Source organism: Astyanax mexicanus, chromosome 4 (assembly GCF_023375975.1).
Source record: "Astyanax mexicanus isolate ESR-SI-001 chromosome 4, AstMex3_surface, whole genome shotgun sequence".
NCBI classification, from domain to species: domain Eukaryota; kingdom Metazoa; phylum Chordata; class Actinopteri; order Characiformes; family Acestrorhamphidae; genus Astyanax; species Astyanax mexicanus.
Genome location: NC_064411.1, coordinates 19,807,566 through 19,824,687, shown reverse-complemented (window position 1 = coordinate 19,824,687; position 17,122 = coordinate 19,807,566). Strand labels below are relative to the sequence as shown.

At 36.6% G+C, this 17,122-nt stretch overlaps 3 protein-coding genes and 1 long non-coding RNA gene across 8 annotated transcripts in view; 1 reads left to right on the top strand and 3 right to left on the bottom strand.

Annotated features, from left to right (window-relative positions):
- LOC125801143 (zinc finger protein 420-like) overlaps positions 1-16,839 on the bottom strand; it is a 151,807-nt gene extending 134,968 nt beyond the window's left edge. Inside the window, exon 1 of the mRNA XM_049477335.1 lies at positions 16,817-16,839. The gene's annotated coding sequence lies outside the window, so the exon portion shown is untranslated. The remainder of the gene's footprint in view (positions 1-16,816) is intronic.
- Positions 1-17,122, bottom strand: part of LOC125801145 (zinc finger protein 850-like) — a 503,810-nt gene that overhangs the window by 148,970 nt on the left and 337,718 nt on the right. The window lies entirely within an intron of this gene.
- On the top strand, positions 7,351-10,071 carry LOC125801601 (uncharacterized). 2 transcript variants are annotated; one of them, XR_007438806.1, is made up of 3 exons: positions 7,351-7,479; positions 7,799-7,910; positions 9,756-10,071. It is a non-coding gene; the product is annotated as an uncharacterized LOC125801601 (long non-coding RNA). The 2 variants fall into 2 exon arrangements; XR_007438805.1 differs by lacking the exon at positions 7,351-7,479 and adding an exon at positions 7,574-7,749.
- LOC125801357 (zinc finger protein 239-like) overlaps positions 11,316-17,122 on the bottom strand; it is a 95,664-nt gene continuing 89,857 nt past the window's right edge. For 2 of the 4 annotated variants that reach the window (XM_049477951.1, XM_049477952.1), the window contains exon 3: positions 11,316-14,969. In XM_049477951.1, the coding sequence (XP_049333908.1) occupies positions 13,915-14,883 (969 nt within the window). In that variant the 5' untranslated portion in view covers positions 14,884-14,969 and the 3' untranslated portion in view covers positions 11,316-13,914. Of the gene's footprint in view, positions 15,060-17,122 lie in introns of all 4 variants that reach the window. The other 2 variants (XM_049477949.1, XM_049477950.1) reach the window with 1 other exon arrangement.

Sequence of the window (17,122 nt, the reverse complement as noted above, 5' to 3'; positions counted from 1 at the left end):
CGTATCAGGGCATTTTAAAAGAGAGTAGAGGCCGGGCCTCCTCGGGTTTTAGGGTAGAGGCTGGGCCTCCCTGGGTTTTAAGGATTGGACGCTGGCGTGTCCCCCCGGCTTCTGACGAGATGTTCGGATAACGGCTAGGTGTAAGCCCACCTCGAGATTGATCCGCTCGTGAACAGGTTCAGAAAATAACAAAACCAAATAAAAACAAATAAATAAATAAATAAAAATACGATAAACAATAAGTAATGAATAAATAATAAATTATAGTAATAATAAACATAAAATAATATAAGCAGACACTGTTGCTGCTCTAGACATTTGGTATTATTCGTAGGCGCTGTAACTATTATGAACTTCTACTAGTTGTATAAATAATAGTTCTGGTATGATACGGTGGTTGTAAGGATTTGTTCTTAATGCAGATGTAAATGATGACAATTCTAGCATTGGATAACAGGTGTGCCTTGCCAGGCAGGGGGCTGTATTCCCATAGATTAATGATTTGTTATTAATACAGATAGAAATAATTGACAAAAGATCTGGTTAATATATTGGGCGTTTCATGTTGAAAGTTGCGGCCTTTAAGAAGCGTGACTGGGACCATATGGAACGCCTTCATTAGCGCGTGAGTGTTAGTTTAAAATAAATGAGTAGCTTAAAAGTGTGAACGGGGGTCCTTAGGTATAATCGAAGGCGGACCGGGAGCGGTATCTCGCGGGTGGGCGGCGACCCACTGCTTGTGTGCACTGCTTATTCGTGTCTTCTCTGGGGTAAAAGAAAACAAATAAAACGGGGTATACATAGCAGTATAAACTATATGTATAAGTGAAGTGAGTCTGTGGCAATAAGTGTTAGAGGGTATGCGTGTGTATGTGTGCTTCTTCCAGGGACTGAGTGTGTCTGACTTTGTGATTGTGTATGTGCGACTGACAGAGAGAAAAAGAAAAGGGTCTACGAGTGTCTGTTACAGGGCTTAAAAGTGTACCTGTGAGTGTGAAAGTGTGCGTGTCCAGTTTTCCTGAGAGAGAAACAGAAAATGTGTATCTTGTGTGGCGGAGAGAAAGAATGTGTGTGTGGCAGTGAGTGAGAAAGTGTATGACAGCAAATTAAAGAGTGTGTGTAAGACAGAGTGAGTGAAACAGAAGTGTGTGCGTATGTGTTGGAGTGTGTGTTAAACTGTGTGAGAGCGGGGCTCCTGTGAGCGGTGTGATTGGTTGAGTGTACGAACTCTTGTGTGTAAACGAAATAGGAATGGATGAGTCCCACTGCAGGGGAGGAGTCCAAGGTGAAGTAGGTGGAGTTGGTCCAGCCTATTGGTTTTAGACTGAGAAGTTGGTTATTTGTGAATTAACACTTGTGAGATATCATAGAAAATAGACCATCAGTTCAGTAGGGAAATAGAGTAATACACAGTTAAAATGGGGGACAGAGGTGAACAGGGGGAAAAGGCTTTTGTATGGGTAGATAGATATATCTATATAAGAAAATATAAGGATAAAAAACCTAACTATACAAGGTAAAGATCTATCTGTAAACAGAGCAGTGCAGTAGATATTACTAATGGTCATAAATAATTAAATAATTAACAGAGTAAAGTAACTGATGTGACATAGAAATATAATATAATATAAATATGCATACGTTATAAGACAGTTCTAAAATGAACATGTGAAAATGTGAATACCCTATCATGAGTACAGTATACTTTAATGTAAGCAAGGTTGGGGAAGTGTTAATATAAATAATTAAGTTGTTGAATGATGTCAGAGAGGTGTGTGACTGGATAGATAATTAGAGAATTTATAGAATTTAATAAAGGGATTATGGGGTTGGTTAGCAACACAAATAAAAAAGAAAAAAAGAAAAGGGGGCGTCAGAATTGAGGAAAATAATTACCTTAATTTTGGGTATTGGACTTTATCTTGGGGGCCCTAACCTAACAGGGACAAATGTCTAACTTTATATTCTATAAGCACATCTAATAATAATAATAATAAAATGACTGTGTGTGGCTGTGTCGGAATCGTTTCCTATTGCAGAAATACTAAGCAATTTGGATTGGCCATTTTTACAATGCTTTGTCGAAACTCAGCAGTATATTTTATCCCCATATAGTTCACTATTAATTACATTATATTATAATAATATTGTACAGAAGATGTATGCTAGAAATTCCAAATATACTATGCCATGCAGAGTTAATGAGTGAGCCATTCCAAACAGCTTTTTCTATCAGGTGATTTAGTCAATTATCTTACTATTCGTTTCTTATTCAGACTGATCTCAGTTCAGTGCTAGCTGAATGAGACTTATATAAGACAGATGTAATATCTAATTTCTCTATGATCTCATGTATCTCCGTCTATGCTGATATTTTGATTCTCTTAAGAGGGATAGTTGATTTCAGAAACCAATGAGGAAAGACCTTATTTATTTGAAAATGAAACTCAGTATTGGATGTAATACAAGCATTAGTGAATTGGGTCTTTCTCATTTTAAATGAGGGGAAATAAAATGTGTTTAAAAATGCAGCTCTCTGTTTTGCTATACGGTATTAAATTAGACTAGAAAGAGATCTGGAAAACAGCATAAATTTAGTTTTCATGCTTATACAATGCCACCTATAAAACAAATGTATAAATTTCTGGCTGTAGCATGAACAAAATCAGCTAAGCAATATAAAATTGTTTCATCTGCATAATGGTAAAGTTTGCAATCTGAGAAGCAGAGCCAGCAATATAATTTATGTATATATTAAATAAAACTGGACCAAAATGTAACCTTGTGGTACATCTGTGAGATACAGCTGCCAAATCTGAATAATTATTCATTGACATGCACTGTTTTCTATCAGTGAGGGAGATTTGGGTCTACTCCAGAGCAGTGTCATCAAAGCAAATAATTTGAGTTAAATTCATTGGGAGAGAAAAGGTGATACTGATGGTAATAAATAAAATATGTATACAGTAATAATCTATAATAAACCATGGGTACTTGGTGCCTTGCACAGGCTTTCACGGTAAACACCAGAGTGTGAGTTTATGACAGTATGACATACCTGGGGTTGCGTTCCCTAACTGTAACCTGCAGGAACACTACGGCACTGAATGTTGATAAAACAGTGCTGCTACGCTGTGTGTGGTTCAGTGGGCTAGGCTGGTTAGCCAAAGACGGGTAAGATCCCAACGTATTACACAGGGACAACCTAAGACAGGCACAGTCTCGATCTGACCACCACATGCATTTTAACAGAAAACGGAGACAACATCGTGGAAGGGAAGCGCAGCCCAGGGGGAGAGTGAGTGGATGAATGAAGTGATGGGGTGTGTGTCAGTGGAGGCCTGGGCAGGGTAGACCAGCCCAGTGGACAGTACGAGGGTGAAGCAATTTTGCGTTAAGTTCTCTGAAACAGAAATTCTGTTTCAGAAAAAGGGGGAGATGTGAATAGATGATCATTATTACCACCAGTATTTGCCCAATAATTATTTTATACTTTTTGTCTTTTTTAAACTAAAGAGTAACTGTTTATTATACTTTGGGTTTATTGACAAATATCTTTCAGTTATGATCAGTGTTGGGCACGTTACTTTGAAAAAGTAATTAGCTATAGTTACTCGTTACTTCTCCAAAAAAGTAACTGAGTTACTAACGGAGTTACTCCACTATAAAAGTAATTAGTTACCAGTAAAAGTAACTATCGCGTTACTTTTTATTATTCGCCCGTCAAAAAAAGGAAATCAATTATGCATTTACTATTATTATTAGAAAAATAACAAAAAATAACAAACGAAAATAAACCCAAAATGTTGACAAAAATATAATCTAACGAATTTCAAAAAAATAAAACGAAATTCTCCACACAACCAAAGAAAATTACTAAAACTTGTAATACTGAAAAAAGCGGAAAAACGCGTCTGGGGATGAAATTTAACAAACCAAGCCACACTCAAAAGAAATATGTATATATAAAACAAAATAATGGACAAAAACAACAATTTAATGCCCGTTAAAATGGTATTAATATAACAGCTTCACCAAAAGAGAATAGAGCTTAGATCGTGCCCAAAAAATCCGACCCAGCCGGAGCCCGTGCACGTTCTGCCCAAGCCCGAACCATAAACTGTCATTATGAGCCTGACCCGATCCGCCCCATAAACTGTCTGTTTTCGGGCTGATTGAATGAGCGAAATATAATCAGAATTATGTTAATTAACACTGTAACATAGAAGCATAGAACTATTATTTAATTTAAATGTTTTTTAAGAACAGCTACACACAATGCTGCAAGTCAAACGCGGAGGAGTTCACGTGCGCCCAGAGCTACGTGATTACAGTTTTCATTTTTATTATAGTTTAATTTAATTTTGTTTTTATTTTTTCTGTTCATTTTAGGGTGGGCTTGCTAGCGCGAGCGCTTTACACAAGAACTAACAGGACCACGAGGTGCCGCGCGCTCGGCACAACAACTCCCGCTGTACAACTCCGCTGTACAACAGCGCTTATAAATAAATTAAACACAAAAAATGAGGGTATTCTATCAGTAATTTCAGTTCGTTTTAGTTAGTTTTATAAACACAAAATACAGTTCGAGATAGTTATGTTTTTCCTTTTAATTACCGTTTTTATTAGATTCAGTTAACACAAATGTTTTTCACTTTAAATTTTCGCTATTTCGTTCGCTTTAGTGAACAATAATAATTGGTTACTTAGCAACATTGTGATTATCACACCAGAGCTTTATATAAAATAAAAATAGGAGCCTGATTTCGGGTCGGTCCTCAGGTCAGGTGGGATTCGGGCAGAGAATCTAAGCTCTAAAATAGAAAGCAGCAGCACCACAAAAACCGGAGCAGCTAAAAAGAGCTTAACGTCCTTAATTCGGAACTTGGCCTGTCCACAGCAATCACTGAATTGATTAGAGCACGCAAATCGTCACAATTGTGCCTCACTTCACCACGCCAAACCACAGGCACAGCGGCCAGAAGCTCAAGTTCACCGGACAGAGGAGGGGTTAACCAGGGCAAAGCGAAATAAAAAAAAAAGTTCATAGAGCTGCTAAAGTAACGTGCAGTAACGGGGTGTCGGAAATGGTAACGGCGTTATAGTTACAGTCATAGTAATTAGTTAGATTACTCGTTACTGAAAAAAAGTAACGGCGTTAGTAACGCCGTTAGTTTTAACGCCGTTACTCCCAACACTGGTTATGATTACTTATCTTAGTATCTGTAATGACATAATCATTGTGTGAAAACTTGTATTCAATATGCATAACCAATACTCACATTGTATTTGATCATCTTTTATTACTCACAGTGTATTTTACACGCATTTATATAAAAGATTAACCAATAATCACAATATACTCTTTACATATATAGTAAAACACTGTTTGATCAAGCATGTGATTAACACTACCCTTATTATGACAAATTAACCCACATGATGCATCAGACGTATATTAACACATAGGATCTATTATATGGCGGACTAACCACGCGCTGCTAACACAGTAACATATAACATATAGAATCCATTGTGGGACGCATACAGCTTATGCCTGAAGCATTTAGTTTACTGCATGTCTCTGACTAACGGCCATCAATCATCATCTAGTGCACTCTGTATGAACTAAATTGATACAAAGGAGGCTTCAGGACAAACAGTGTGGCCTTTCTCTCTGTGCGTGCAAAGTCCTTCACCTACCAAAGCGGGAGGAGGATGCGCGCACATAGGGAGGGCGGCACTGTCTAATTACTGAAACAATGCCACACTGTCTGACTGGACCCAGTCAATTCCTGAAACAATACCACACTGTCCGGCTGGACACAGTCAAGGCCAAACACTGATGGTCCGGTCAGACACGTGAAATTATGCACACTAACATGAGATGATTTTAGCAACGCCTCATCAGCAGGTTTCACGTCATTTTGGGTATAAACATGGAGTCAGATCAGAGGGGGGTCAGAACTTATGCTGGGACGACTGTTGGACGGTCTTTCATGTGTGGGTTCTCCTGAATATTCAGTACTTTGTAATAAATACTTGGTTTGCTTTCAACTTCACTCCACCTGTCTGACTCTCTCTAACAAACGAACACGCAGGGGAGTTGTACCCCGGACGAGAGGTGGGGGTAGCCCACCTTTCATTTTCTTTTCTACAACAAAACCTATTACCTTTTTCATCCCTCACCACTATTACTAAAAAATTGACCAATCATTATTTTATACATATAGAGCATTGTTCAACTTTTACTTTATTTATGTATCTATTTATTTTTAACTTTTGGTTTTAAAACAACCACTATGCAGATGAGCACTGATTTAAAAAAGGATCCGTCTTAACTTTAAGACACACTCAATCCTAATTTAAAAATAGGAAATAAGAAACTTAGAAATCACAAAATTAAACTTTCACTATTCAACATGTGAGCCACTTTTTGAGCAAGGGAAACAGTAAGTGAGATTTGACAAATTGTTTAAGGAAATAGATGTATTGTTGATAATTGTGAAAAGCAATCTGCTTGGCATTGTATATGCATAAATACATATTGAAAATATTTATCAGTAAATGAAAAGCATTGTTCGGATTTTACTTGCTATAATAACGTGGACAAAGCAAAGCATAACATAACTGTCTTGTATGTATTGGTTCTCCTGAATTCAGTAATAAATACTTGGTTTGCTTTCAACCTCACTCCACCTGTCTGCGACTCTATCAAACGAACACGTAGGGGAGTTGTACCCCGGATGAGGGGTGGGTGTGAACCCATCTTTCATTTTCTTTTTTTACAACACTAGCTAGGTTGGCTAGCTAGGTTAACTACTTTATTTCAGTGTGAAATGTTGTAGTTAGCTAGGCTAGCTAATGTTTAATTTATTTGAAAGTGGAAAGATCTAGCTAGCTAGGTTAGATAATGTTAACTTTATTTCAGTGTGGAATGTTTCAGCTAGCTAGGTTAGCTAGTGTTAACTACTTTATTTAATTGTGTTAGCTAGGTTAGATAATGTTTAATTTATTTGAAAATGGAGACATCTAGCTAGTTAGGTTAGCTAATGTTAACTATATTTCAGTGTGGAATGTTTTAGCTGGCTAGGTTAGCTAATGTTTCCTTCATTTCAAAGTGGAAAGATTTAGCTAGTTAAGTTAGCTTATTTTAACTACTTTATTTAAGTGTGGAATATTTCAGCTAGCTAGGTTAGCTAATGTTTACTTCGTTTCAAAGTGGAAAGATTTAGCTAGTTAAGTTAGCTAATTTTAACTACTTTATTTCAGTGTGGAATGTTTTAGCTAGCTAGGCTAGCTAATGTTTAATTTAATTGAAATTGGAAAGATCTAGCTAGCTAGGTTAGCTAATGTTAACTATATTTCAGTGTGAAATGTTTCAGCTAGCTTGGTTAGCTAATGTTAACTACTTTAAGTGTGTTTGCTAGGTTAGCTAATGTTTAATTTATTTGAAAGTGGAAAGATCTAGCTAGCTAGGTTAGCTAATGTTAACTATATTTCAGTGTGGAATGTTTCAGCTAGCTTGGTTAGCTAATGTTAACTACTTTAAGTGTGTTTGCTAGGTTAGCTAATGTTTAATTTAATTGAAATTGGAAAGATCTAGCTAGCTAGGTTAGCTAATGTTAACTATATTTCAGTGTGAAATGTTTCAGCTAGCTTGGTTAGCTAATGTTAACTACTTTAAGTGTGTTTGCTAGGTTAGCTAATGTTTAATTTATTTGAAAGTGGAAAGATCTAGCTAGCTAGGTTAGCTAATGTTAACTATATTTCAGTGTGGAATGTTTCAGCTAGCTAGGTTAGGTAATGTTAACTACTTTATTTAAGTGTGTTAGCTAGGCTAGCTGATGTTTAATTTATTTGAAAGTGTTAACTACTCTATTTAAGTGTGGATTGTTTTAGCTGGCTAGGTTAGCTAATGTTTACTTCATTTCAAAGTGGACATATTTAGCTAGTTAGGTTGGCTCATTTTAACTACTTTATTTCAGTGTGTAATGTTTCAGCTAGTTACTTTAGGTGATTTTAATTTCTTTATTTCAGTGTGGGATTTTTTAGCTAGCTAGGTTAGCTAATGTTAACTACTTTATTTCAGTGTGGAATCTTTTAGCTAGCTAGGTTAGCTAATGTTAACTACTTTATTTCAGTGTGGAATGTTTTAGCTAGCTAGGTTATGTAGAAAAATCTGTCTTAGCTTTTTGTGTTGCATGTTCGTTGATCCAAGGATTCAGATGACACGGAGATTGAGAGTGAACAAGTATGATTTATTTCAGATCTGGGAAGAACATTTCAGATCTGGGAAGAACATTACAGGCATGCATCCTAGTTCTTCTGACCTTCGACATTTCTGACTCCATCTTTATACCCTTGGGTGACGTATACCCTTCTGTGACGTACCTTGTTGCTAGGTGGCTTCTAATTTTTATGCTATCTTTCCAAATATGGTATATCATATTGTTTACTTCATTTTTCCAGACTTCTGAGGAACTTGAAAGTTGTCTTAACCTTTACTTCTGAGAAAACGTAGGTGTCCGTTACTTCCCTTGCCAAGGTGACAAGGCATGTCTTAAGGTCAGCAAGGCACAGTTCCTCTTTAGTTCATACTCTGTTTTATTGATAATAATTTTGCTACATTCTACAGTCAGATTAATTAGTTCTACTAGACCTACAGTAAGATTAATTAGTTAGTATATTTTAACATAGCTTGAAGCTGCATGTATAATTTTGTTAGACGCAATCTTTAAGTGCAAGGCTAGAAAATGTATGTTTTTTACTGGCTTTTAATCTAACTCTCCTATGTTCCTAGAGCGTAGGAGTAAAAGAGGAACTCCTTAGAGCCCAGGAGTAAAAGAGGAACTCTTTTAGTCTGCTAGCCTCTGTAACCTCAAGATGTTTACCAGTAAGACGAGGAAGCGTGCTTTCTCGGTTGAGCCATTCAAATGTCATTGCTGATTTTATGAATCAAATAATAACTGTGTGTACGTGTGGTTTTAGTGACTAACTCTTGATTCAGTGATTAATGATTAGTAGAATATAGATTTATAGCTTTCATAGATCTATTTGTGTAATATGTGTTTTAATCATAGTTTAAGAAATCATAGGTTAAGATTTTGGCTATCATGATTATTGTAAGCTAATCTTGTTATTTTGTAATCTTCCACAGTTAGCTAATGTTAACTACTATATTTCAGTGTGGAATGTTTTAGCTAACTAGGTTAGCTAATATTAACTACTATATTTCAGTGTGGGATGTTTTAGCTAGTTAGGTTAGCTCATTTTAACTACTTTATTTCAGTGTGGGATTATTTAGCTAGCTATGTTACCTAATGTTAACTGCTCTATTTCAGTGTGCAATGTTTAAGCTAGCTAGGTTAGCTAATGTTTACTTAATTTTAAAGTGGAAAGAATTAGCTAGCTAGGTTAGCTAAATGTAACTACTTTATTTCAATGTCAAATGTTGTAGTTAACTTGGTTAGCTAATGTTTAATTTATTTGAAAGTGGAAAGATCTAGCTAGCTAGGTTAGCTAATGTTAACTATATTTCACTGTGGAACGTTTTAGCTAGCTAGGTGAGCTAATGTTAACTTTATTTCAGAGTGGAAAGTTTTAGCTAGCTAGGTTAACTACTTTATTTCAGTGTGGAATGTTGTAGTTAGCTAGGCTAGCTATTGTTTAATTTATTTGAAAGTGGAAAAATGTAGCTAGTTAGGTTAGCCAATGTTAACTATATTTCAGTGTGGATTGTTTCAGCTAGCTAGGTTAGCTAATGTTTACTTCATTTCAAAGTGGACAGATTTAGCTAGTTAGGTTAGCTCATTTTAACTACTTTATTTCAGAGTGGAATTATTTAGCTAGCTATGTTAGCTAATGTTAACCACTTTATTTCATAGTGAAAAGATTTAGCTAGCTACTTTAGGTAATGTTAACTACTTTATTTCAGTGTGTAATGTTTCAGCTAGCTACTTTAGGTAATTTTAACCGCTTTTTTTCAGTGTGGAATCTTTTAGCTAGCTAGGTTAGCTCATTTTAACTACTCTATTTCAGTGTGGAATGTTTGAGCTAGCTACTTTAGGTAACTTTTGGTTAGCTAATGTTTGGTAATGTCAACTATGTTTCAGTGTGGAATGATTTAGCTAGCTAGCTAATGTTAACTACATTATTTCAATGTGGAATATTTTAGTTATCTACTTTAGCTAACTTTATCTACTTTTTTCAGTTTGTAATGTCTTAGTTAGCTACATTAGCTAATATTAAAGTGGACATGAAACACTTCAATATTTAATATAATTCGCAAGATGAGTTTTTACTCTAACAAATTTTATAAGTTTAACAGTTGTCAGTGAAACTGAGTTAAAATAATAAGCAATCTAAACGTCATTTTTTAAGTAAGTGTAGCGCCATCTTGTTCCAGCGCTGTAAGTGACGTCTCGAGGTTGGTTCTCCAACACCTAACATATAAATAACTATTAGCCTACACTAGTTCCTTAATGGATAATAAAAGCCAAACTAAAAATCGATGCAAAGAGGGCACCTTTGTATTGCCCCTGGGTGTAGCAATACTGGGTGTAGTATAATTTTGTAGGGTTAGCCACAATGCTAGGGTTAGTAGCGAGCATTTTCTACACGAAGACTATGGAGGATAGGGTTTTTGAGTCAAGAGCATTAATTTAGTTGTTCGCTGGACAAATAAGCTGAAGTCCGAGGCTTTTTTCCTCCTTTTTAATTTTAACTCTGAACAGCTGGGATGTACAGACCGTCCGACTGGAGTTACTATAAAAGCAGCAGCTGTGAGCTGCACGGAATGAGCCAAACCACACACAGCTGACAGTTAACAGATGAAAAAGCTAGCATTAGCTACTTAGCCTTCTAAGTTAGTGAGCTAAATAGCTAATGCTAGCCTTTTTAAGATAGCTAGCCAATGCTAGCTTACACTAGCTAAATAAAGCTAGCTACCCAGCAAGCCTTTCAACTTACAAACTGAACGGTTTATCAACAATCAGTCTTAATGAATTTTGAACTTTACATGCTAAATATTTAAATGTATATAAACAGGCTAGTTTATGGGATGGCAATAACTGCTGTTGATGGGCTGCAGGGTTTCTGCATGGACCTCACATAGAGAGAGAATAGATACCTCAGACAAGCATCTGAAAAGTTCTGCTCAGGGTTCTGCAGGGAAGATCTCTGAGCAAATGGTCCACGTTAGCCTCCTGACAGCAAATACACTCGGTTGCAGTCGGCACGGCAGTGCAGTGACCGCATCTACACTTGGTAAAGTTAGTGTTATGAACACGAAATGATGACCAATGAGTCAGAGCTTAGAATTTAAAATGTATGAAAGTTCACTGGAAAAAGCATAGTTTCAGCATTACATATATATATATATATATATATATATATATATAAATATATATTAGAAAAGAGTAAAAGTACATCAACGAGTGAACATAAAATCGTGTAATAAAATCGTGATAGATCAACACATTCACAACCCAGAGAGAGAGAAAGAGAGGGAGCCCTCCAGACTTAATCCAAGCAGTTATACATTTATCCAGTCCAGTTAACAGCTTGTTGTCCAGTTCCAATGATGTGATCAGCTCCAGCCTGTCTGAGCAACAAGTTCTTATCATGATGTTGTTCAGCTCTGTGTCCTTCATGAACACAGCAGACAGTCCTTGTGTTCCAAACAATCCTTATGTGCCCTAAAGTCTGTGAGAAGATGAAACAGAGGAAAAGAGTGGATGGAAAGATCTTCTGGCCTGTGTGCGACTTTACGGCGTGTAGAACAGGCAAGCGCTGGATATCTGAGGAGAGGTTCCCAGCACTTCACTCAGAGAGCTTGTTGTCTCCTAGTTCATATGCACTGGTCCCAGAACAGCAGAACAGCAGTGAAGCTTCTCTGCCACTCAGGGTCACGTTCTCCTCACAGCTCTCACTGTTGATGAAAACACTCTGACCTTCCTGATTCCTGAAAACGTACAAACAACCTCCAAAGCCCTGCGTCATTGTGACAGTTCAAAAGAGAGCAGTTTTTAAATAAATTATTAAGTGAACACAAAAATAATAACTGTATATATAAATGTATAAAACATTTAAAAATAAGAGTGTGCAGGTGTGGTTATCTCCAATCACACCCTTCACCAAATAATAACATAAAACAGGCTCAGGATGGATAGGTTCCAGGTCACAGAAAGGTTACCAACCATATAGTGAGAAAACACGAGATTGGAGATCTTGCAATATAAAAGCATTTTATTGAAACACACACGAGTAAATATTAGGGGTATAAATCTCTCAGTGTTTCGATTTGATTCGATTCCGATTTCTGGGGTCAAGATTCGATTCAGAAACGATTTTCGATTCTAGAATGATTTATCAATTCAAATGGCCTATAAATTTTGTTTAAATTATGTGAGAAGATAAAAAGATGAAAAGACAATTTAAACAAATAGAACATTTATTTCAAACAATAAACTTAGGTTCCTTACTGTATTAAATATTTTTGCAATGTAGTGACAGTGCCACAATAATGAATGATTAATTTCTAGCATGGTTGACTAATCCTGTATTCATTTCTAAAAGGTAGACATTGTTAAAACTAGAAAACACTCATAAACAGCCACAAGGTCAAGAGTGGAACGTTAGATAGGCTATAATTATGTAACAAGCAGAGAAGATACTAAATACACTAGCTTTTAGCATGCACACCCCTCTGTTGCCTAACTGGGAGTTCACCTACTGTCGCGCAGAGCTTTTTAACAGTTAAAGAGCTCCGCAGGACAGTTAAAAAGCTCAGCGCGACAGTAGCTTCACCCAAAAAACACGTTTTTAGGAAAATGAGAATCGATTCTGAATCGTTCAATGTTAGCTCCAATCGATTTTTTCCTGCACCCCTAGTAAATATAGATGTGAAGCAATGCAAGGATAATAGTTGTTACTGGATAAAAACAATCAATGAACTAAATTAATTGGATATTCTTAGTTACTTTGGAGATTAAAAAGTCTTAAGCAAGATACAATATCTAATAAGAAAAAGAGTTAAAAACTTGAGTAATACATCAACAAAATATCCCTCTATTGTAACAGAGAGAACAACAGCAGGGGCAATAAATGAGCCAGCAACTTTACTGCGCTATACAGGTCTGGAGGGGGTTGATTTCAGTATGAGAACTACGGCTGGAGCGTTTTATTTAACCTCTGGAAAATATTTTGTTGGCCTCTCTGTGGGGTCTGAATGCTCCACACGGCAGTACCCGGCACAGTGTCGTCTCTCTGTGGCTCTGGGTCACACTTTTGTGAGCACTCTCTCTCTGGAGTTCCTCAGGTGGTGTTTTCCCCTTATCCTTTCATATGGGTGGCCTGGCAGTTGATAGCATTAAAGTAAGCTATGCTAAGCTTGGGGAACTGAGGACGGCTTCCACAGAGGAAAAACAGAGATACTGGAAATTAATGGAAATAATTAAATCTGTATATACTAGAAAAGCGATTAAATGCATTCAAAACCTTTTAGGCATAAGCACTGAAGGTTTGATCCAAAATGCTTAGTTGCAGACTAAGAATCCTACTGTACTCCTAACAACATCTACATTTTAAAGACTAAATTATGCTAACCTAACATCTGGTGCAAGCACTGGCAGTGCCCTCACTCGAACTTAAACAACCTTCCCTTCTTCAGAACTGAACTCCTACCGTAACTACCCTAAAAACTGAGCTGTGTCTCACGAAGAATGTCCTGGAATATCAAACATGCGAGAAAACATAACATTAAATTCAATAAACATCATCGCTGGATCAGATTCATTTTGCTGAACCTGTAAAATTCATTGTTAAATTCAGTTCATGTTTGTTTCTGGTGGAACGTGTCCCAAGTGACAAAGTGAAAAATTTTTGTAGGATAAGGTGTTCTGTCTGAAAGATTTACGATTTGCACTTTTTATTGCAGTGGAACAAATTTGGGATAGTTTTCTCTCCTGTGTGAATGTGCTGGTGATTATTGAGAGTACTCTTTGTAGTAAAACTCTTCCCACAGTCTGAGCAGTAATACGGTTTCTCTCCGGTGTGAATGCGCTGGTGATTATTGAGAGTACTCTTTGTAGTAAAACTCTTCCCACAGTCTGAGCAGTAATACGGTTTCTCTCCGGTGTGAATGCGCTGGTGATTATTGAGAGTACTCTGTTTAGTAAAACTCTTCCCACAGTCTGAGCAGTAATACGGTTTCTCTCCGGTGTGAATGCGCTGGTGATTATTGAGAGTACTCTGTTGATTAAAACTCTTCCCACAGTCTGAGCAGTAATACGGTTTCTCTCCTGTGTGAATGCGCTGGTGAATTTTGAGAGTACTCTGTTCAGTAAAACTCTTTCCACAGTCTAAGCAGTAATACGGTTTCTCTCCTGTGTGAATGCGCTGGTGAATTTTGAGAGTACTCTGTTTAGTAAAACTCTTCCCACAGTCTGAGCAGTAATACGGTTTCTCTCCGGTGTGAATGCGCTGGTGCAGTTTGAGATTACTCTGTTGATTAAAACTCTTTCCACAGTCTAAGCAGTAATACGGTTTCTCTCCTGTGTGAATGCGCTGGTGTTTTTTGAGATTACTCTGTTTAGTAAAACTCTTCCCAAGGTCTGAGCAGTGATGTGGTTTCTCTCCTGTGTGAATGCGCTGGTGAATTTTGAGATTACTCTGTTGAGTAAAACTCTTCCCACAGTCTGAGCAGTGATGTGGTTTCTCTCCTGTGTGAATGCGCTGGTGATTTTTGAGATTACTCTGTTTAGTAAAACTCTTCCCACAGTCTGAGCAGTGATGTGGTTTCTCTCCTGTGTGAATGCGCTGGTGATTTTTGAGATTACTCTGTTTAGTAAAACTCTTGACAGAGTGCTGATGTTTCTCCATGTCGGGACTTGGCTTAATTTGTCTGTTTAATGTGTCAAACGATTTCTGCGTGTTCTGGAGATTCTTCAGGACGGCTTGTGCTTCACCTCTTTCAGCAGTTTAACATTGCTTTTTGTTAATTATCCTGGTTGTTGGTAGTGATGAATTTCTGGAGAAAACCAGGAATATTTTTATTTCTGGAAAAAACAAAAATGAATTAATTGTATATTAAAATAAAAGCAGGTCAATTATCCAAAAGTACCTAGATCAGTTTCACTATATGGACAAAACAACTGGGACACCATAAAGGTTTCAGAACTTTTATTCTAACTCCATAGACATTATAATATATAGTTATATATAACTGTCAGCAGGCTGAATTTGTGTAGCAGAAACAATTCTACATACCGAATACAATGTTTTACTACTACATTAGTATCTCACTTTACACTATAATACATTATTCCATACTTTTACCACTCTACTATATTGACCTTGTAGGCTGGTTGCCAGAGACACAATGTACAACTTGCTTGTTATTTTGTTAAGTTTTCTCAATAATGGTAAAAAAAAAATTATAATTTATTAGTTTTTCAATATTTCAGAATGAGATGTTCTGACCTGAAGCACAAAAAGCTAAAAGTACAAGGACACAGACAAAACATTTACATTAAAATAAATTATAAAAGTTTCCACAAATATTAACCAAAGACAGTTATCCAAATCAATGCTTAAAAACCTGAGTTTTTACAGTTCTTGATAACAGTTCATTATTTTCTAACACATTATCTAACATTGATACGCACTCGTGAACTTGTTTTGTTTTTTTGTACATGCAGATCAAAATCCCTTAAAGCTCCACTAGGTAGGATTGAGATTTTGTGCGTGTGGGCTCCCCCTACCGTTGCAGACTGTAATAATTGTATACAGCACTATCGTATATATATATATATATATATATATATATATATATATATATATATATACACACACATATACACTTTTCCACCAGAAAGTAAAAAGCACACACAAAATAATTACAACCATGATCAATTTGTCCCTTTTAGCATGAAATATTTACTTTATTGTAATCACGACTGAAACAAGACATTTCTTCTGTGTCTACAACTGATAAAACTGTGTGTAGCACAGCATAAAATAATATTAAAACAAAAACACAGTATCAGTAAAAGCTTTTACAAGCCCCAGACTAAAATGTATATTTCAGTTTGGGGCAATTTACTGCAAGCTAAGCTTACAAACAGCCATATTTCACACATAACATGATATATTTACACATTTAACCCAATCGCTAATGCTAATCGCTGCTAGCTTCCGCCTGCTAGCCTTCAGCTTTAGCTGAATGAAGGCTAAAATGAATAACATTTTAACTCTCGTATTAACATTTTAAGCTCCTTACAAAACAGAAATATTTATATTCTTTATCTGGTACTTATCTGAACTCACCGGAGCTTCTGCGGTAAAGCACAGAAGAACAGCACAAACTTTTAATTTTGTAGGTAAGTTAATGTTCTAGCCACCTTTAGCTAACCTGGCCAATGATATCTAGATAGTTAGCTAATCTAAACTAGCTGGCACTTCCAAACTATAAAATACTCTTAGCAGCCTGAATGTCTTAAACACATTAAATGTGTTGTTATATAGCCTAAATATGAACAATCTGTCTGTAATGGTTAAACCTATCCTTTATAATTAACTTTAGCTGTTAGGTGTGGTATTGGTAACAACACTGTCATGTTACAAGCTAATTTTGCTAATGCTAATGATCCTGCCTCAGTGCTGGAAAAATCTGTAAATCTAAGCTTACTGTAAATAAACAAAAGTGCTTTAAACACCCAAATAAACAGTTTTCAGAAGAGAAATCTGTGTAGATTAACATCCAGCGCTCGCTCGCCTTTAAAAGAGAGAGAGAGAGTGAGAGAGATTCTCGTACCTTCTGTAGTTCAGCTGATCCTGCTTTTCCTCTGCTCCAGCTACAGACCCCGGAAGCTCAGCCTCATCCGGGTTATGTAGAGCCCCGCCCCCTCCCCCGCTATATCACATTATACCCCATCACCGCTAGAGGGAGCCCGCGAGGGAGTCCTCAATGCATGGAGCTGAATGGAGCTAAACAGCTAAAACTCTCATTTAAAACACTGTATAACTACTTCTCTGGGGTTTTCCTTTAATTTTACAAAGTAGAACAAAGTATTTCACTAAAATAGGAAAGAAAACATACCTCTATATTTCCATTTTCTAC